The 23,256-nt window shown below is 38.7% G+C and overlaps 1 protein-coding gene and 1 non-coding gene across 2 annotated transcripts in view; one reads left to right on the plus strand and one right to left on the minus strand.

The window, feature by feature from the left end:
- Window positions 1–1,517: 1,517 nt before the first annotated feature.
- Window positions 1,518–23,256, minus strand: part of ptchd4 (patched domain containing 4) — a 49,007-nt gene continuing 27,268 nt past the window's right edge. The window contains exon 3 of the mRNA XM_075459595.1: window positions 1,518–6,356. Within this exon, the coding sequence (XP_075315710.1) occupies window positions 4,675–6,356 (1,682 nt within the window). The 3' untranslated portion in view covers window positions 1,518–4,674. The remainder of the gene's footprint in view (window positions 6,357–23,256) is intronic.
- Window positions 12,266–12,337, plus strand: trnac-gca (transfer RNA cysteine (anticodon GCA)). Its single transcript has one exon. It is a non-coding gene; the product is annotated as a tRNA-Cys (tRNA).

Below are 23,256 nucleotides of genomic sequence, written 5' to 3' on the forward strand. Positions count from 1 at the left end.
TGTCCTCTGAGGCTGTAGCTGAAACAGATTTGCCATGTAGATCATTCCAGTATTTTTCTGATTGCATAATTTTATTGCTCTGTTTTGTGGATATATTGTGCTGTCTCTGGTTGTACAAACTAAAAATATGCTGGTGCATGATCACATGACTCCATGAGACTTACAGTGCACTTAACCGCCTGCCTAAACAAGGATTTTTTTAGATAACACCAACAATTTGTCATATTTATTCTATTTCTGTATATTGTGTATTATAATGTGTTGCACTTGGGTTTTGCTTGTTAATTGATGATGACAAGATTCTAAAGTTGCCTAAGATCCCCCTCAGATCACATCTGTCATTTGTCATTGTTTTAGCCGTAATGTTTACAAGTCGTGTAGATGACAAAATGGGCAATAAAGCACTTTAAAGAATAAACTTTTTGAATGGATTCAATTAAATAGTTGTGTAATATTAGAAAACGTTTTAAGACACTTTATGGTTTACTGACTGTGATGATAAAGTGGAGGAATAACTAATATTACCTTCAAAAATTAACTGCATTTGTGCCAACATTAATACACATAAATGCTTAATTCAGAGTGAGCTCCGGCCTCAAGAGTATCTTGTGAGACTCAAGAAGTATTGAGTCACAAATTAACACAGTGACATGTTCCCTTTTTTTAATGGTTTTCTTGACCATAAGGTAAAAATTAATGTTATGCCTGTGAGTTTCTCAAAAGAAAAAAAAGCAATTTTAATATTAGATATTTCATGCTATTTTAATAACCTTTGGTAAGACTGTCGTCAAAGATAGTTAATTTCTATTAATTTCTTATACCATTCAATTAAACATTAAGCACACCAGATGGCTTTTAGAGAAGGAATTATGCAATATGGTAGTAATATGAAAAGTGGTGAATGTGGCTAGGATACAGCAATAGCTCTGGAGTTATGAATGGAATATTTCATGAAATAAAAGAACATCAGTTATATTTAGGGAGGATGGTCCAAGAGTTTCAAGACAGATATTAATGTCTTTGCTTGATCTGTTACATAATGAAACGCACTCACACCATAATACATCTATATTCCATACATTTCTAGCTTACATTTTTGTAGAAAATTTTGACTGAGCTGTCGAGTGCTGTATGATTTCCTTAAATGTATGGACCAAGTAGTAATCATGAAGGAGCCAAGACACACAATAAATACAAAAAAAAAAAATGGTGGATACAGTGTTCCATGTAAAAATGTGAATCATCCACAAACATTGACATTGCAGTGTGCAAGGAATAGGATCTAGTATACTGTAACATTCCACTGTTTATTACTGGCCTACTGTGTTAAACTTTTTTCCCTTTTTATGCTTTTATAAGAAAACGTTGTCATTAAAAATCTTTCTATTTTATATATATATATAGATATATATATCTATATATATCTATATATATATATAAAGATATATATATTTTTTAGAAAATATAGAAAAAAGAAATTTACAGTTATTTTACACATGAAATATCCTCTGGCCTTTCTTTTGGAACAAATATGACTCATTGTGTTCTTTTGTAGCAAATGGTGTAACAGAATGTGCATTGAAACAACCAACATAAGTTACTACAGCTTAGCAGAGAAATGGAATTAAAAAAGAAATACATAGACTTCATACAGAAAAAAAATACATGCTTACATACAATACAGAGCCATGCAAAAGGTCCATTTTTTGGGGAATAAATCATTCAAGAATTTGCATTTCATTACCATTAGTCATTAGTCAAACATGTCATGCCTTCTCACTATACAGCTTTTACATTAAGTGACATTAACTGCAGCTCCTGCAGGTAGTAGCTACAACAAATCCTAATCTCTTCAAATCTGTCTGTCTGTCTGAAAGATGAAACTTACATTATACATAAATCTACTTTCTAACTCCATAAACACAAGTTGTGTTTTTAGAAGATTCTTTTTTATTTTTGTTTATAATTTGTTCACTTACTGTACACTTGAATTGGACTTTTAAGTAGACACTCCTTTGTCAAATATCATCACAAATTTAAAACTGACATTTGTACCAGTATGAATATTCTAATCACCACTCCACTTGCCCAATTAGTATAAGAGCTGTGTGAGAGCTGTTTGCTCTCTTGGTGGCAGCACAAAGAAACAAGACAGCAGTGTCCCCTCAATGACATCCATCCAAGACCCAGCCAGTCCCCTATGAAGGTATCGACTGGCCTGTAATCAGCTATATTAGCTCACATGTGAGGCCTCTATCACATGCCAGCAGTCTGCTGGAGGTCAATATGAGATTGGTATCTGTCGGGGCTGCTGACCTTGAGTGTTTGTTCAGGGACAGAGATTTCTTATCTGATCAAGGCAGACAAAGACTATTATGTTTACCCTCTGTGGAGCTTGCAGCCATTTTGGACTTCTAAGATTGAATATTTAAAAAAGAACAAGTCAATGTAAAAGGCAAGTTATTTTTTGATTCAATACCATTTAAAGAATTCCAGCAAAGAATACTAATTTACTGTATTATTGACAGCAGCTCCGGGCCTCCAGGTGGCAATGATGGCCTGCACACTCTCACTCACTACTTTCCCAATGCCACCAACAAAAAACAGAAATATCGACATTACATCGAGAATAGTCTCTGTTCCACACTTCTGTATTTTGGTGGGATCGCTCATAGAGAGTTTCTTTAATTGGTCTTTCTCAATAAGTTAAACTCTAACACACTCTAACAAAAACATTGGTACTGTATATTTCTCCATATGCTTAATGTTGTAATTTTAAGAGCCTCAAAGATCTGTCTTTCCAGTTTATAAAGTTGTTAACATTACCTCTTTAATTTCAGCCTTAAGGAAAACAAGGTTCATTAATACAACATTTATTATTTTTATTTTTCCATTTCACTTTTGGGGCAACAGAACATGCTTAAAACATAAAAAAATATCACCTTGTGTTGTGCCTTTATATGCATCTAGCATATACGGAGCAATATTGGTATTAGAATGTCATTATGTCTCTGATCACCTAATCGATTTAATTCCAACAGTCAGTTTTTATCTCTTTGTTTTGGTCTCTGACAGCCCTAAAAGGGATTATCTTGCTATTTATCATAGAAACACTAAGCTAGTTTTCTCTGTCTGCCGATTGTTTCTTCTGTATGGTAGCATACCTACACCAAAAATATAGAATAGGCTCAAAATATCACCAGTGTGACTGACCCTTTTAACTTTACACTTTGCCAATATACAAGAATAAATGAGTTCAGCTTTAAAGGTTAAGAAAACACAGAATAAATCATGAGAGCTGATAGCTTCTGGAAAAAAGTACAAGCCCCAAAAAGACAAACTATGTGAACACATGATATGGAATAGGACAATTTTTGTCATTTGTATTTTCTCAGGGGAAAGAGAGGAAGCTAAGGATTTAATTTGAACCTTCTCATCAATTTTTCATACAAATCATTGAAACCATAATTTACCATGAAAGCCTCACTATCTACTTTAACCTTGCATCATAATCTATTGAACAAACCTGAACAACATTAAACTGCACTCAAATTTGCACAAAAGTCTTGTGATTCATGGTCGATTTATTTGACTGTATAAACTCACTAAGACTTTAAGTTTCAATAGAAATCTATCAAACCAAAATTTCTTTACACTATTTGGCACCACTACAAGAAAATTAATCACATTCAAACCTTTCAATTTAATGACAGTGAACTTTCATAAGGGGATCACAGAGGCAGTCATGCACACACTGAATGTTCCCATCATCATCATCATCTCAATCCGTTAGGAAGTTCAATATTTCAAGCCACAGAAACACTCTTTACTTTTGGTTTTACTTCCCTGCTGCGAAGCAGTACAGTATAGGATATAGTTTAGTCATAGTCAAAGAATCAGGCTTATCGCCTTTTAGATACTGCTGCACGACAGTCACTTACCACCTCAACTTCATACGCTGCAGCTCACTGCAGTTCTTTCTGCCATTGCCTCATTCTATGACCTCTGAAAAAATGAAGAATATTTGCCTTCCGCTTAGATAAACCTTCACAGTCCTATCCACATAAGGCAATGTGCAAGATAATTCTTCATAATGGACACAGTGTATGCCATCTGCCAGGTTCAGCTGTTCAGCTATTTTTAATGTTACAGAATTGTATGTGATATGCTTGTGGCCCACTAGTTTTCTTTCCACAAAATCTGCTTTTGTGTTCTTTTTCTGATATTGAGGTGTGTGATGGTTTGCATTTTTAATCTGTTTACTTATAGCTTTAACTGACTGCTGTTACCCTCACTCGCTTATTTTGAGAAGAGTACTGCAGTAGATGAACACAGAATTGTTAACACTCAAAGGGACTAACCTATCATGTGTTTAGAATTTTAGCAGGTATATAGTTTGGCAACAAAATATACCAAATAGTTTTGAAAGCGCTTTAAAACCATAAGCATGTTACAGTTGGTGCAAATGAGATACACTGTCCAGACTGAAGGACCGAATGGCTGACCAGTGGGGTTGCACTCGACTCTGGCCAGCTAAGCTGCTGTTGTTGAGGAGTGAACACTCCTTATGGGACATCTCAGTGTCCTCTGCACCTCATGAGGTGCCTCTGCATCAGAGATTTTCTCCAATCCACCAGTGACTGATGGGTACTGACTATTAACATTAATAATTGCTCAGACATTTGTCACATGATCAGGATTCTCCCTGACTTCAATGCACTCTATCTCCTCCCGTTCTCTCTCTCTCTCCCTTTCCCGCTCTCGCTCCCTCTCCCGCTCTTTTCGTTTGGCCCGTTTCTTCTTCTTATGTCTCTTTTTGGAGGGAGGGAAGAAGGTCAGGAAGACTGGCAGGATGACGAAGCAGTGCAGCACAGTGCAACCTGCAGTGAGGAGGGAGCACTTGAACAGTGTGTAGGTCAAATTAGAAGGCACAAACACCAGGGGCATTATCCCTATCACAAAGCAGGATGCGTTCTGTAGGATGGCTGCCCCGTGCTCCTCTAGTGCCAGTTTGATGCACTGTGTCCTAGTGTGCTCGGTGGCTAACACAAAAGTGTACAAGTGTGGTGCACAGTGATCCATAGCAAAGTTGAGAGTATAAATAAGGCACAGGATTGAAATACTGTCCATGCCGACGTTCCAAAGAGTCATCAATCCTAAGACACCTAGCTCCACGGATGTAACTGTTAGAATAAGCCAGAAGTTTCCCAAGGGGTTGATGACTAGGAAGAAAGTGAGGATGAGGATCGTAAGTACACTAAAGCCTGAGGTCAGGATGGGTGAGACGACAGAGGAACTATAACGGTCCATGAAAACAAATGTGGGATTGAAGGCAATGAATTTTATACTGTTAATCAGCATCAAGGGGCGAAGCTTTTCCAAAAGCTCCACCACTTCTTCTCGTTTCTTCTCTGTTGTCCGTGCTACCAAGTACATCCTTGAGGCAATAATATCATATTCATCAGTCTCACGGTTCTTGGAGAATATGATGTCCTCTGTGAAGTGCTGGTACTCAGGGCTGCGCAGGAATGAACCCTTTAGAATGCTGATGAAGTCACTCTTGGTTGATGCGCTCACATTCACTACACGCAGGTAGTGGAAAAAGTTGTCCATCCAGGAGATTTTGTTAAAGCCATGACTCAGAGTCTTCAAGTGCTCCTGCACAGTGGAGTTCCAGTACTCAATAGGCTCATAAATATAAAACCCAATCACGGGACTATAATTACTGAAGTATTTCTGCTGGGTCAGTGCGTATGAAACACTTGGAGAGTTACTAGCCAACAGGTTCACTATATTTGATCCATCGCTTATTTGTAAACATCCCATGAACGAGAAAGAGGCATAGATGAGATACAGAATGACCACAAAGGGTTTGACATAGGTGTTGGTAATCCATTCTGTGTAGTGCTCTCGCAGGAAGTGCTGGATGAAGTGGTTCTGGTATGGTACACTGTCATGGTGTGTGGACAGGTCATGGCCGTCACTCATCATCGTTTTAAACCACGTGGGCTGGCGGTCCAGATACTCCACTGAGGGAATCTTGCAACAGAACACACTGTGGTAGCGGTTCTGCTCAAGTTGTCCGGCAAACACCAAGCAGGAGCCATAGAAGGAGAAAACATAGAAGTAGTTGACCAGAATGGCCACACACATGCTCTGGCAGAAGATTTTCACTGACTCGATGTTGGTAAAAGGGCTAGCTCCCATGCCAAAGGTAATAATATAGAGTGAGCTGGTCATGGTGTAGCACACCATCACATCAGCAAAAGCATCTGCAACACGCTCCTTGAAGGGCAAGTTTTCTCTTGTTCTCCTCCAGCCTGCCAGCAGCTCAAATACCCCTTTGGTTCCATGGCCTAGAGGACAAGAGAGAGAGAAGTACATGAAAAACAGTAAGGTCAAGATAATTGTTATATTTGCACGTTACAATATGTTGAATCATTAAGAAATACTCTCATTATTTGTTGCCTCTGACAATTGTTTTTTCTCAACTATTTTCTGTATGAAAATGCAGTCGGCCAGATGGTTAATTTTCAAAGCTCAGGGGCCATTAAAACTCTCCTGATATCATCATCACAACAAAAAACAACAGCTTGTTGAGTTATATTACTGCATGAAACAGCTATGTAAACAACCCCTTTAATATAATATTTTTCATCCCAACATTTAATGAATTATTTGTCATGTTTTATTATGAGTGGGGAGAGGGGTAAAATATATGTTTTTAATTTTTGTCTTTTCTCCACAAAAGCTATTTTATTTGATATATCTTCTTTTGGGGGGGTGGGGGTGTATTACTTAGGGGCAATATTACAATATTCTTAGTTATTGAACGATAAGTGTTGATATTTCATACAATCTATATTTTGATTTGAAATTAATTGCAAAACAAAACCCTTTTTTGAAGTATGCGATCAACCAGGGGGTATCACAATTTACAAATTGTGAGAGTGTCAACAAAGTCCCATTTAAAGCTCCTTGGGGCTGCCATGTTCATTACACCCAAAAATGTACATTACATCAAAAAAATGTCAAATGATGACTTTTGGGTCAAACTAGTTTTTTTCTGAACATCACAAGTGAATCCGTTCATAGCAGCCGTCTTTCTTCTTCTCTTTATGTTTGACGTAAAGTTTTACTCACAAGAATATGCAACAAAAAAAGAGAATCCAAATTTGTCAGCATCAGGTCCTTTAATGTGAGTCAAATCTGTGGGGTTTTCGCTAGTCCAAAATATAGACATGAAACCTTAGCATAGTGCAAAACCACCCACATTGAAACACCTGCTCACCCTCACTGAGACAGTTTTTGCAAAATGCACGAGCCACATGATTGCAAGTAAATGTGTTACTTTATGAATTTGTGAAGACAGCATCCATTTGAGGTTCCTTCCCCATAAATGCCAACATCAGCTTTAAAATGTTCCCTACAAATCGAGCAGGTGGACAGGGAAGTGAGTTGACAGCACTATAAATTTCCTCTTGTTTGACACAGAGGAAATAAGTTAATTAACTATAAGGAATAAGCCTATGTAATGAGTTAGCTAGATGGTTCTTTCCTGCTTTTAGTTTTATTAAGCTGTGCTGCAAGTCGATTAGTAAGTGCCAGTTGGTTTAGAGAAAGCGTAGGGAGAGAATTCACACCCCTGGTTTGTGCAGCATTACACCAGAGACATCCGCAGGCGTTTCCCGTCACTGATTACCAAATAGGATGTAAAGTAGCATGTCATTTTGTAGACATGATTGGAAAGGCTCTGGGATTCATTACAGTGATTGATTGCCGGCAGGTGGAGGTGGATAATAATAGTGAGCCCATCTGGTGAAGTATCCCTGGTTAATATCTGTACTACCACCACTGAGAAAGATTTCTAAGAAAGATATTTCTATGACTTATAGTCTTTATCTTTGAAGTTACAAAAGGAGACTATTCTCAACCCAGTCTCACCTATGGCATTTGATAGGATAATTGAACTCTAGTGGCCGTGAGAGAAATCACATGTAAAGTGTGAAAATTCATTAATGAAGGTAACAGCCCCACAGTAAAAAAAAGCTATGCGGTTAAGGTGTAGCCCTTACCCTAACCAAGTCTTGTTATTGGCTGAACCCAACCAGAAAGTGACAAGTGTTTTGGAGAAGTGTTGTTGTGTTATTATTTGAAAATATCCCTGAAGATAAAAAACTGTTTTTAATTCCTGGTCGTGAACACATGTAATGAAACCAGGCATGGGCCGGTACGATATTCTGACGGTATGATAACCAAAAATATCACGGTTTCATGGTATTATGATTGCAGCTCTCAAATGTATATTTTGAATGTCTGTATTTAAAAAGAAGAAAAATAAAAAACTTTTCCATTTGTTATGAAATAGTGTGCTTCAGTGGACACACTTGGGAATTATCTTATTACTTTCAGGATGCAATAATAATATTTATAGATCGGTTTTATTTAGCGCTTTTCATAATACTAAAAACCACTTCCAGTGAATGAAACAACAGCAAATGCCCCAAAGTTCTGCCAATCTCCGTCAACGAGTTCTGGGAGTTGATGTGTTCAAACAGGCGTCGTACAGGTGCCTGTACCGCACTTCTTCGCTGAGTCTGGATTGGAATTGGTCCATCCTGTTTGTCGTTTTCCGCGTTATTCTCGCGTTACTGTATGAACTCTCAGAAACCTCTTTTCATCAATCATATCAAATATCTCAAAAGGGCTGAAGCTTATGATTATTTTTGTTTTACTGCTACCATCTTTGTGGTCGTTTGACTGATTTTGCGTACTCTTCAAAATGTCACAAACCCACAAATATCAAATTCTCTTCCACACCAGGAAAATAAACGGAGAGTAATTTGTATGTCCCCTGCAGCACAGAAACAAACAGTGAAAGGTTACAAACAAAACATAAAAGCAACATCAGAAAAAGGTGTATGGCCTTATCTCTTGGTACTGTATCTCAATACCATTTCCCATTTCACTCTAAACCAAAATGATCTGACAACAATAGCTGCCTGTTAGAAATAAATACCAGTCAAAAGCATATATAGTACAAAGGCAAAACATATTGGTAAAACCCTTCAAAAGGACCCGATTTAAAGCCATTGATATGTTGTCTTGCTGGTGTTTTGATCAAGTCTGCTGCCTAGCAAGATAACTCATTTTATCACAGACTAACACTTCACACCTGTCTTGTGTTTCTGTGAAACTACCTTTGTCTTTGAAAGCCTTGTTGCTCCACAGTGTGAAGAATTCCCAATTAGAGAGGGAGAGCGAGGGGAAATGAAAAAGTGCAAACAGAGATAAAAAAAAAACAGCAACATGCTTGCAGATTATCCAGCCTTCCATATCAGTTTGTTCAGTTTGTTTGAGTCACTAACTCGAATGCCGTTGCCCTAACAAGTATAGCTGCAAAGCACACTCCACGCAGATGCTCCAGCGGGCTTAAAGTTTGTCATTAAAACAATTTGCACCATTCAAACTGGTTCTAATCAAACATCAGATGATTGTTACCTAAGTGAGGAGAGTACAAAAGCCCAAAATGCCTCAAAACCCCAAATAAAAAAGAGGGAAGAAATAAGGCTTTTTTTCTAAAAATGGGTAACAATGAAACCAGCAAAACTGATTGATTCATTAGCAAATGAATGTTCACAGTGAGATCAAATTGGAATATCAATATCAGTTTTGTAAAAGATTGAAAAAAAGAGAAACTTAAAGCTATCTGTTATAGAAAATAAATGATCATTTCATTTACTAATTTATTTTTAAATGGGCAACCAGTGCACCGCTGTTTTGACAGGCTCTTGAATTCATATACATATTGTCGTGCTTTACCGGAATGGAAGTGCGTGGGAGTATTGAAGCACACGACACGGGACCTTCTTTTGCAGACTTTACTTGTATCCGTTAACAGGTGAGTTACATCACAGCTGAAGTTGGTCTGTATAAACACTGCATTGTTTTGGCCTCAAGCTCTGGCACAGACGACGTTCAGCAGTGCCCATGCAGTGAGCCACGAGTACCATACAACAACATAAAACTGAACCCAAGTCTCGCGATGGCAGGCGTTATTTGGATAGTCAAGCCAGATTCACTGACTTAAAGGGATAGTTCATAAATGATATTGCTAATATGGGATGTCATACAGCTTCATGTCAAAAGAGGCGAACTATCCCATTAACACTAGGCAAACTAGAAAACCCACACAGAACACAAGATAATGCCCATAGGTCCATAACTGCCTTACAATATATATGAAGTATGATTTCCTTGCTCCTAAAAGTGAATTCTGAACTGGGGAACTTGTAATAAATTCATATTGTAAAATTCATATTGCTTTGAGTACTAGGACATGAACTTAAATTATATCCCTGGAAAGGTGTATATGTCTGATAGACTCTTTAATAATTGATGCCCAGCTTGTGCAGACCAATCCAGGGTTCAGACCTTCTGTCAGTGGCTGCAATAAAATTAAACAAAAAAGCAGCTTACTGTGTACACTGCAGGAACTGTAATCAATGAGTAAGTGAAAAAAAAGCAGGAGAGAGAAGAGCATGGGACTCATGGGATTGGGACTGAACAGCTGTATAGTCCTAATAAAACCACTAATCAGTGAGGCTAATTGGGAAAAAAAGGCTTCAATTTGCTAGGGAGCATAAATATTGGACTCTGGAGCAATGGAAGAAGGTCGTGTGGTCTGATGAGTCCAGATTTACTCTGTTCCAAGGACGTGGGCGCATATGGGTAAGAAGTGCTGCACCCATCATACCTGGTGCTTACTGTACAAGCCTGTGGGGGCAGTGCTATGATTGGGGTTGCTGCAGTTGTTCAGGTTGATGTTCAGCAACAATATGTGCCCAAAGAATAGAGAAAGTTAGCCGACTACCTGAATATACTGAATGACCAGATTATTCAATCAATGGATTTTTTCTTCCCTGATGGCACAGGCATATTCCCAGATGACACTGGACATCGGGCTCAAATTGTGAAAGAGTGGTTCAGGGAGCATGAGACACAATTTTCACACATGGACTGGCCACCAGAGAGTCCAGATCTTAACCCCATTGAGAATCTTTGGGATGTGCTGGAGAAGGCTTTGCGCAGTGGTCCGACTCTCCCATCGTCAATACAAGATCTTGTTGAAAAATTAATACAACACTGGACGGAAATAAATCTTGTGACATTGCAGAAGCTTATCGAAGCAATGCCACACCGAATGAGTGACGTAATCAATGCTAAAGGCGGTCCAACGAAAGTGTTTGACCTTTTTTTTTGTAGGTGGCGAGGTTTTTTTTGGCCAGGTAGTGTATACAGTATATATTTCCATATCGGAAACGATCCATATCAGCCAATTTAAAAAAATAAAATAAAAATTCCCCTTGTCCTGTTCAGCATTGGCATTCATCCAAGGGCCTTCTGCCCCCTCTAGTGGTGAAAAAACTTGTTCAATTGGGACTACCTCTGATTTTTTTTTTTTTTAGTTGTTCAGATGCATTTGTAAAGGATGTTTAATTCCCAAATGTCCTGTACAAAGATTTTGTCCCAGGATTTAAGTAGGAGTGTGGGAAGAGTTTCAACTCGAACTGCCCTGAGATATGAATATAAAGATGATTTATTTGCAATTTTAAGACTACTTTAATGCAAAGTATGCTGTTACTGAATTTTTGCAATATTTAGTACTAACGTATTTAATTAATCAATGCATATTACTCATTCTTGAAATTCACATTATCAGAAAAGAGAATTCCCAGCCAAATGGGACAACTAATACTGCTATGTCCACAGATAAAGGTTGCTTTGCAATATTTGAATGGATGTGATGTGAATTTGCATGCTAGTCCATGGTGTAATATCCTGTCCAGTCTGCCCTGATATACAATGACTTAGTTGATAACTTTTCAACTTTAGTACTACCAACCTAAACCCACAGTTAAGCCTGTTTAATATGTTTGCTTTGAACACTACATTTGTCTTTTCCTCAGTACTCAGAAAGTTTTCTCAATTTCTTTAAGTATTGAGAAGATAACTAACCTGATATTGTCATAATTAACATAACATAATTAAATTAAATTCATTAACATAATAACAGCACCAAGACTTAAACTGAGGACCTCTTGATCTGCAGTCAAATACTCTACCATTGAGCTATACCCCCCAACAATTGAACACATTCTATGAAAGAAATATTTTGTGTTGACATTGGAAACCAATGGTCAATGCATCTGCCATATGGAATTGGAACTTTTACTAAAAAGTACTTGACAGACACTGCATACAGGGGGGTATAGCTCAGGGGAAGAGCATTTGACTGCAGATCAAGAGGTCCTCAGTTCCAATCTGGGTGCCCCCTGCTTTTCCAGGGACTGTAGGTTTAATATGTGATATACAGCGAAAATTAAAATCTCCTTTACAATCTTGTGTCAGATGGGCTGAAATATTTTATCGCGCTTTAGCACAGGTTTTATTATTTATTTTATTATTGTAAAAGTCTGTTGCTCACAGGCTTTTATTTTGTAAAAGTCTGTTGCTGTCTGCTGCGGAACCGGAAAAGAAAGTAATTGGCGGATCCACCAAACATGGAGAAAGGTTTTACTTGGCCATTTTTCATTTTAAAGTTCTTCTAGACGGCGGAGTCGACAGAACCAAAGTCATCTGTAAACACTGCCAAGTTGAATTGTCTTCTCACCGTAGTAGTTCCAGTCTAAAATATCACTTAAAGGCAAAACACACAACTGATAGCAGCAAGTCATTCAAGGAAACAGACAGTGGAGCGAGGCTTCTACATAAAAACTACATAAAGATGCTCATGTTAAAAGTGTGTTTGCACAACAAATGTTATGGCACTTTCATTCATATGGCAGTATATTTAAAATAAAACTAAATGCTAAAAGCTATACACTACTTTTGAATTCATTTTTGGATTTTGCGTACAAATGCGATTATTCGTGATTAATCAGGGAAATCATGTGATTAATCAGATTAAAAATTTTAATCATTGCCCTGCCTTAGTTTATACACATCAGCTATACTGTATATCTTTATTCTCATCCCTGCAGTGGCATGGTTTTATTGATGTAACAATATAATAAAGCTGCATCCCTGCCTACACTCAAGGTGCACTGTTGATGCTATGCTGCAACATTATATTAATTTGTCAATATTTCAAGGTGAAGGAATGTCTTCATTACTGCTTATGTTTGTCTGAAAATACATATAGTTATGTGAAAAAAATACATTTGAACAAGCATGAACAATTTTGAACAAATATGACAGTCCCAGCAAATTCAACCCAAAAGAAGGACAATTTAATGCATAAAGAAGACTCAAACAGCCCTGGAAATTCATGACAGGAGAAAAAAAACAACAGAAGAAATGAGGACAAGAAATCAAAGCAGGTCAGAGAAGGAAAAGATAACACTATCTGTAGGAATTCACCGACAGTAAACAATGTCAAAATTAAATTAAAAAAACCCAAAATTACTTATTAATTGTTCATAGTTACAGGGAGGAATTTAACAATATTGGTGGTACAACTTTAACATTTAACTTAATGTGAAGATCAGACTGACTGCTAAACGGCTGCCTGTATCAGAAATGGCTGTACAGAAATCATGGATAGTAAATGTAACATTTATTTTAATCGAGTGACTTGTTTATTGTTTATTTCACAGCAAATAATAGTTTTCAAGGTCATGGAAGGTATAGTAAATGGTAACTTTGAAATTGAAATATTCCGTTGCATATGCTTATCTTTAATATTGTAATACATGCATGTATTTGCTGCATATCATTTTGCTGGAGTTTTTTGCTGCAGAGGAATTTGGCGTATAGAGTAAAGAAGGAGAATAAGACTTTTGTGTGCTTAGACTAAGGAAAAATGTGAATGTTATTCCACTTACTTTGAAACTAGTTAAGAAAACAGTAAAACTACAAAACTACAAACCCCATTTCCAGCAAAATAAATGAAACAGATAAATAAATCTGTGTTTTAATTCTAATTAAATGCTCTCTAGCATGTAAAAACACAACATATTTTAGCTCTCTTTATTTTGTGCCCATTTAAACACTTGTGTTTGATTCTATGAACAGAATTATTTCAATCAGATTGAAGAAATGTAAAATGTTTCTCTATGAAAACATCGCTTATGATTTTAAAGCAGGGGTCTTCAACGTTTTTCAGGCCAGGGACCCCCAAACTGATGGAGAGTTGGAGCAGGGACCCCCCTACTATTTATATGGCATACAATTGTGTTTTATATTTAACGGGGCCTAATGCCGTGTAGAAATATAGCTACTCTGTTATTGTACATTCAATACTAAGCTATTCAAATAATACACAGGTTAATATATTCATGTTTTTATTTTAAACACGTGCAAGGTACAGGGTGGCCGTGCCACTGCCATTTATAAACAAACATCTTGCATACAACACTGAGCTATTCAAATAATCCACAGATTTTAACTTTAAACATGCATGTAGATGGGACAATGAATCCTCAAACCATCTGTGGATGGCACACGTTTGCACACAATTTGTGAGAAAAAACTGTTTAAAAATAAATAAATAAATAAAAAAAATTATTATTATTTTTTTTTTAATGTTAAAAATCGTCTAATCAACGATCAAAGATTTCGCGACCCCCCTGCAGTACCTCCGCGGACCCCCTGTTGAAGACCTCTGTTTTAAAGCATATGTTGAAATTTGTTAGCAATATATGCTATAATCAAGGGTGCATCTTTCTTCAGGGGGTCCATGTTTATTTCATTCGGTTCATTTTCAGAACAATGCCACACCTAATTTTGCACAACATTCAACAATGTGACTTCATAGACTCATGTGCTTGAATGCAGTCCGGATCTGTTTCTTACTGAAAATATTTAGCACATAATGAGAGGGAGAATCAGAAAACAACTACTGAGTAACCAAAATTTTGTATTTGGCAACAATAGACACAAATTATTGTTACAAAATGCAAAAGTTTGTGTTCTTGGTTTCAAAACTATGAAGTGTAAATAAAAGGAAGGGTAAAGTAACACAATAGTAAATATTTGAAACTTTTTTTTCTCAAATTGGAGACTGTACATGGACCACTAGGGAAACTGGTTTGTAAGATTAGCCAGTGATCTCATTAAATACCTTTAAAGGTTCTAAATCCTTCCCAGCTAAAATTTGTCATAAATGTCACAAAAACCAACATCTATCATTGTAATCCTTTAAATAGCATATGGGAAAAAAATACATTGTCACTCTAACAGCTGCTTCCTGCTTCTGAAGAGTGCAGACGTGTCTCTGCTTCCTCCTGTTGCTTATTGCTTTATTTGCTTTTAAATAATTTTACTTCTTTCCACAAGTCTTCAAGTCATCTGGAAACTGTCGTGTGGAAATTCCGTTGCAGCTTCCTGCTTTTGGAGGAAGTCAGCTAACTGAAGCTAATTAGCAGCAAGATGCCTCCCTTTTCCACTGACGATTACCACAAGCTACTCCAGAAGATAGCAATACTGGAAACAAAAATTAATTGGCTTGAAGTGAACGTGGAGATAAATGGACAATATGGGAATGAAACTACTCTGCCAGTAGCCCAAAACACTGAAAGGGAGCAGGCTAACAGGAAGCTAACTGGCACCACCGAGACACGGCAGGAGCCTGGTGTAAATGGAAAATATTCAACCAGTCATCCCTGGAACTCCCTTGGTGCTAAGCCAAAACACTACAAATCGCCTCCCTCAGATGTGGGAAGACGGTTATCAGGCAGAAGCCAACACCTGGAGACCCACAATGACTCCGAGTGGCCTGCACTATCCCACAGGAATGTCTCTACCCCGATACCAAAGAAAAAGCAACGATGGACCGAGACCACCACCAAAACCAGGAGCAAATTGCCACAAGACACAGGAATTCTGCTAGAGAACAGATTTGCTCCACTTTCTCAAAATCCTGACTCTCCAAAAGAACACTCATCTCCCAAGACCGGAGAAAGGTATGAGGCTAAATTATATGCTACAAGGCCACAGAAAGAGCTAACCACTGGGCCTCAAACTCTGAGGGTGACAGAGCTGTGAATGAGATAAAACGTTTTTTTGCAGCAAGAAAAAGACCAAAATACTCTGTTTTAGTAACGACATGGTGTCTGATATCTCAAAGAAGATCCTGGACATTGTTGCTGAGCATCCGAAACTGAAATCTCTCATTATACACACAGGAGCCCTTGATGTTGTGAAGCAACAATAGGAGGTATTAAAACAAGACTTTATGGACCTGGTATGTCTGCTGCTGACGCTGTGACGCTTTGCGGTAAGACGTGTTGCATCACTTCCTGTTACCTTGCTCGTGCACTGTGGAATTTCTTGCTCCGCTTGGAGTACTGATAATCACTTTATTTCGATCTATAACTTACACAATTTTGCATAGTTAAACTCTATAGCTTACCGTTCTGTTCTAACACACTCCTACAGATCTTTATTCTCACTTTTTAACGGTGTGTCTGGTTCTCTAGCGTAGCATGGCTACCGGTTCTCTTCCTCCTTCTCCTGCTTTCACCTGCTCCGTGTGTCAGATGTTTAGTTACTCCTCTGCCTCCTTTAGCGATAATGGTACATGTAACAAATGTAGTCTTTTTGTAGTTTTGGAGGCGAGGTTATCTGAATTGGAAGCTCGGCTCTGCACTGTTGAAAATCAACCGATAGCGAGCCAGGCCCCTTTTGCCAGTGTGGAGCCACCTAGCGTAGCTAGCTCCATTAGCCGCCCCCAGGCAGAACCCGAGCAGCCGGGATTACATCGTGGCTGGGTGACTGTCAGGAAGAGGCATAGCTCTAAAGTCAAGCCCGTTGTTCACCATCGACCTGTCCACGCTTCTAACAGATTTTCCCCACTCAGCGACACACCCGCTGAGGACAAAACCCTGGTAATTGGCAGCTCTATAGTCAGAAACGTGGCATTAGAGGCACCAGCGGCCATAGTCAAATGCATTCCAGGGGCCAGAGCGGGCGACATAGAATCCTATTTAAAACTGCTGGCTAAGGATAAACGTAAATATGGTAAAATAATTATTCACGTCGGCGTTAATGACACCCGGTTACGCCAATCGGAGGTCACTAAAATTAATGTTGCATCGGTGTGTGATTTTGCCAAAACAATGTCGGACTCCGTAGTTTTCTCTGGACCCCTGCCAAATCTGACCAGTGATGACATGTTTAGCCGCATGTCGTCCTACAATCGCTGGTTGTCTAGATGGTGTCCAGCAAACAACGTGGGCTACATAGATAATTGGCAATCTTTCTGGAGAAAACCTGGTCTGATGAGGAGAGACGGCATCCATCCCACTTTGGAAGGAGCAGCTCTCATTTCTAGAAATATGGATGAATTTATTTGCCACCCTAAAACATGACAACCCAGGGTTCAGACCAGGATGCAGAGTTGTAGTCTTACACACTTCTCTGCAGCTTCCCACCTACTGCTACCCACCCAATCAATTAACACAAAAGGAGCAAATCCTCTTGTGCAAAAAGAAATTATTAAAACAAAAACTTTAACTGAACAAAAACATCAAACTATTAAATGTGGTTTGCTGAATATCAGATCTCTCCTTTCGAAGTCTCTGTTAGTGAATGAGTTGATTTGTGATCATCATATTGATATATTTTGTCTTACAGAAACCTGGCTGCAGCAGGAGGATCATGTTAGCATTAATGAAGCAACTCCCTCTGACTGTTTAAATGTTCACGTTCCTCGAACCACAGGCAGAGGAGGAGGAGTGGCAGCTATTTTCAGATCAGGGTTACTCATCAGTCCCAGACCCAAGATTAGTTTGAGCTCTTTTGAATATCTGATTCTCAGTTTTTCCCACGCAAAGTGGAAATCACAGAAACCTCTTGTGTTTGTTGTTGTGTATCGTCCACCTGGCCCTTATTCTGAGTTTCTGTCTGAATTCTCAGAGTTTTTATCCCAGTTAGTGCTGAGTACAGATAAAGTCATTGTAGTGGGTGACTTTAATATTCATGTAGATGTTGAAAATGACTGCCTGAATATGAACTTTAATTCTATATTAGACTCTATTGGATTTTCTCAGAGTGTTCACGGACCGACTCACTGCCTTAACCACACCCTTGATCTTGTTCTGACTTATGGCATTGAGAGTGAACAGTTAACAGTGTTCCCTCATAACCCTGTCTTATCTGACCATTTTCTGATAACCTTTGAGTTTACATTACTTGACTATACAGTTTCTGAGAAGAAATTTACATATAGAAGGTGTCTATCAGAGGATGCTGTAACCAGATTTAAAGAATTAATTCCATCATCCTTTTCTTCACTGCCATGTGCAGATATGACAGAGGACGACTACATAAACTTTACTCCAGCAGCATTTGACTCTCTTGTTGACAGCACTATAGTTTCAATGCGTACAGCACTGGACAATGTTGCCCCTCTGAAAAGGAAGGTAATCAGTCAGAAGAGGCTGGCTCCTTGGTATAATTTACAGCTGCGTGCTTTAAAGCAGACTGCAAGAAAGCTGGAGAGACAGTGGCGTTCCTCTAATTTAGAAGAGTCTCAGTTAGTCTGGAAAGATAGTTTAACAATGTATAAGAAAGCCCTTCGTAAAGCTAGAACTGCTTATTATTCATCATTGATAGAAGAGAATAAGAATAATCCCAGGTTTCTTTTCAGCACTGTAGCCAGTCTGACTAAGAGTCCGAGCTCTGCTGAGCCAGTTATTCCTTTAACTCTCAGCAGTGATGATTTCATGAGCTTCTTTATTAATAAAATTGTTTCTATCAGAGAGAAGATTGATGGAGTCCTTCCCACTATTATTAGTGATGTATCATCAAGTACAGCAGCTTTAGAAGTATCTTTAGAACCTGATTTGTATTTAGACGGCTTCTGCCCAGTTGATCTCTCTGATCTAACGACAGCAATAGTCTCTTCTAAACCATCAACTTGTGTTTTAGACCCAATCCCAACCAGACTGTTCAAGGAGGTTTTCCCATTAATTGACACTTCCATATTGGATTTGATCAATCTGTCTTTGTTGACAGGATATGTACCTCAGACTTTTAAGGTTGCTGTAATTAAACCTTTACTTAAAAAACCTACTCTTGATTCAGAAGTGTTGGCTCATTATAGACCTATATCCAATCTCCCTTTTATGTCTAAAGTTCTTGAAAAAATAGTTGCAGCTCAGCTTTGTGATCATTTACACAGAAATAATTTGTTTGAAGAGTTTCAGTCAGGATTCAGAGTGCATCATAGCACAGAAACAGCACTGCTGAAAGTTACCAATGATCTCCTCTTAGCCTCTGATAGCGGACTTGTGTCTGTGCTTGTCCTGTTGGATCTCAGTGCTGCATTTGATACGGTCGATCACAGTATCTTATTACACAGACTTGAACATGTTATTGGGATTAAAGGAACTGCATTAGGCTGGTTTAAATCATATTTATCTGATAGATTTCAGTTTGTTCTTGTAAATGAAGAATCTTCCTCACACACCAGAGTAAGTCATGGAGTTCCCCAGGGTTCTGTGCTTGGACCGATTCTTTTTACTTTATACATGCTTCCATTAGGTAACATTATTAGACAGCATGGCATAAATTTCCATTGCTATGCTGATGATACTCAGCTGTACTTATCTATAAAACCAGATGAACCCAATAGGTTGGTCAGACTACAAGCATGTCTTAAAGACATAAAGACCTGGATGACTCAGAACTGTCTGCTGCTAAATTCAGACAAAACTGAAGTCGTTATCTTTGGACCTGAGCGTTTCAGGGAGAAATTGTCTAGCTATATAGTTACTCTAGATGGGATTTCCTTGGCTTCTAGTTCTACAGTGAGGAACCTTGGAGTTATTTTTGACCAGAACTTATCATTTGACTCGCATATAAAACAGGTTTCTAGGACTGCCTTCTTTCACCTTCGTAATATTGTTAAAATCAGGAACATCTTGTCTCAGAGTGATGCAGAAAAACTAATTCATGCATTTGTTACTTCAAGATTGGACTACTGTAATTCTTTATTATTGGGCTGTCCTACATATTCTCTGAAAAGCCTCCAGTTGATCCAAAATGCTGCAGCCAGAGTTTTGACGAGAACTAACAGGAGAGATCATATTTCTCCAGTTTTAGCTTCTCTTCATTGGCTCCCTGTTAAATTCAGAATAGAATTTAAGATTCTTCTCCTCACATATAAAGCTCTTAATGACCGAGCTCCATCATATCTTAAAGATCTCATTGTAAGATATTTTCCTAACAGAGCACTTTGTTCCCAAACTGCAGGTTTACTTGAGGTTCCCAGAGTTTCTAAAAGTAGAATGGGAGGCAGAGCCTTCAGTTATCAGGCCCCTCAATTGTGGAATAAGCTGCCAGTAAATGTCCGGGAAGCAGACACCCTTTCCACTTTTAAGACCAGGCTTAAAACTTTCCTTTTTGATAAAGCTTATAGTTAGGGATGGCTCAGGTGATCCTGAAACATCCCATAGTTAAGCTGCTATAGGCCTAGACTGCTGGGGGGCCTCATCTGACACACCTTTCCTCACTTTACTCTCTTTATGTATATGTGATATTATTGTGGTCATTAACTCGTGTTTCCCTGTTCCAACAGATATCCTTTGAATGGTGTTACAGTGCCGCCGTCGCGGTGGCCCCCTGCCCCCTCCCCCCCCCCCCCCTTTTTCTGTCTTCTCAAACCCCAGCTGGTCGAGGCGGATGGCCACCCTTCCTGAGTCTGGTTCTGCCAGAGGTTTCTTCCTGTTAAAAGGGAGTCGTTTCTCTCCACAGTCGCCTCAGGCACGCCGCTCAGGCCGGGAGATTGGACCGAAAAACAAAAAGTTTTCAGTGCAATCTGTTGGTTTTCTTAGCTAGGAAATTGTTTTTGAATTGGCTCTATATGAACGAATTGGATTATTTTATGAATTATGATTATTATTAATTAATTGAATTCCAATTGGCTTGAATTGGACTTACTATCTAAGTGCCTTGAGATGACATTTGTTGTATTTGGCGCTATATAAATAAAAATGAATTGAATTGAATTGAATTGGTAAACAAAGTTCGATGCACAAGTACAGAGGTGTTTTTCAGTGGACTTCTACCAACAGTTTGGAAAGGAGATGAGAGATTCAGCAGACTGATGATGCTAAACAGATGGCTCAAAGACATGTGTGCTGCTCATTCAATGAACTTTATTGACAATTTCAACATCTTTTGGGGATGCAGGCACCTCTTTAAGGCAGTTGGATTTCACCTTAACAAGTCAGGAGTTCAGTTGCTAAGCTCCAACATTTTTTACTCTCTGCGTCACACACCAGCAGCCCCTATCAAGGACGAGACAGGACAAAATGATCCAAAAGGACAGATAAGACAATGCTCTGGTGAGGGCGCTGAGACAAGGACTGACCATGGAGGACAGCAGATCCAGAAAGAACCTGCAACGTCATCAGCCTCACCCCAAGATGAGGAGTCTTCACCAGCCCCGGCAGTCCAACAGGCGGAGTCTCCCCCAGCCCCAGTGGGAAACCCCCAGCCTTCGCCCCCCCCGGACCTCACCCAGCCCCCAGCACTCTCCACTCAGTCTGGACTCCTCACTTCTGGATTTCCCAGACAGGATGAAGAGCTTTCTCAATATTGGAATACAATTGACACCACGCCAAAATCTCATATTCTTCCCCCCTAACATCCCACCTCATCCAGCCCCTCCCATTCCACCACGTCCATCACGTTGAAAACGACCCTCAAACAAAAGTCACCAACCCCCCCCACCTCCTCTGAATCATCATATCTGTGAATCTGACTGATATGTCAGGGCCCTATGGAGTTCAGACAGCCTTTTCAATCCCTGTGATGACAGGTAACAGAAAAGTGGTCAAACTGGTGAGAAATAAAAAAGGTTCAGTTAAATCTACCAATCTATTGAATATAGTGTGTCAACCCCGAAACACACCAGTATCACCTGTTGTCTGCACGAGATTAGCCCTACTCAATATCAGATCACTAGCCAACAAGTCCCTCTTAGTAAATGACATGATCATGACCTATAATCTAGACTTTTTATTTCTTAGTGAGAAACATGGCTGACTGAATGTAGCTGTGATACCATTCTCAATAAGGCCGCACCAACAAATTTCAGTTTTATCAATAAGTGTCAAAGTGTTAAGAAGGGCGGGGGAGTTGCCGCCATTTTTAAATCAGTCTTTCAGTGCAAAGAAATTCTACTTGGTGATTTTAGCTCTTTTGAATATCTCTGTTTTTTAGTAAAGGGGGATCCAAAGGTTATCTTCCTAATCATTTATAGACCACCAAGATACCCAGGAACTTTCTTTGATGAGTTTGCTGAACTGCTGTCAGTTATCTGCACTGACTATAACTTTTTTATCATAACTGGGGATTTTAACATTCACATGGACAATAACATGGACACTAATGCCAAAGAACTCTGCTCTCTACTTGACACTTTTGGCCTCCTTCAACATGTGAATGGACCCACACATACTTGAGGCCACACACTGGATCTGGTTATCTCTAAAGGTGTTGACATTTCTTCTGTTGATATCAAGGACTTGGCGCTCTCTGATCATTTCTGTGTGTTCTCTGACTTACAGTTAACTCCAAACAGTCAGTTAACCCGTGTGTCTGTTAGAAAAAGTTACATAAATGAGAATACCAGTGCTAAGTTTATGGAAGTTATAGCTATGTCATCAACTGCGAGTGCAGAGACAGTTGATGAATTCTTAGATAACTTTAACTTGAAAATCTCAAATGTCATGGATACTGTTGCACCTGTTAAAAATAAGATGATCTTGAGCAGAAAGCGAACACTGTGGAGGAACACTATTATGGTAAAGGCCTTGAAAACAGAATGTAGGAAAGCAGAGCGTAAATGGCGAAAAACTAAACTTCAAATTCACCATGACCTCTACAAACAAAGTCTTTGTAATTTTAACCATGGGTTACTCCGGGCTAGACAGCAACACTTATCTGAAATGATTAATAAGAACATCAACAACACTCGTGCTCTGTTTGCTATGGTTAATAAGCTGACAACCCCCCCAAAACAAATAGTTTCAGAACTCTGTTCCACAGAAAAATGCAATGAATTTGCTTGTTTTTTCAATGAAAAAAATCAAATCTATAAGGCTAAATATCAACATAAATGAGCCAAATAATAAAATGACGCAATCCTTAAAACCACCTAGGAATCAATCAACTATGATGTCAGAATTCAATACAGTTGACCAAAAAACCATAGAAGAAACAGTCCAGCATCTTAAACCATCG

This window comes from Odontesthes bonariensis, chromosome 24, assembly GCF_027942865.1.
Source record: "Odontesthes bonariensis isolate fOdoBon6 chromosome 24, fOdoBon6.hap1, whole genome shotgun sequence".
NCBI lineage: Eukaryota > Metazoa > Chordata > Actinopteri > Atheriniformes > Atherinopsidae > Odontesthes > Odontesthes bonariensis.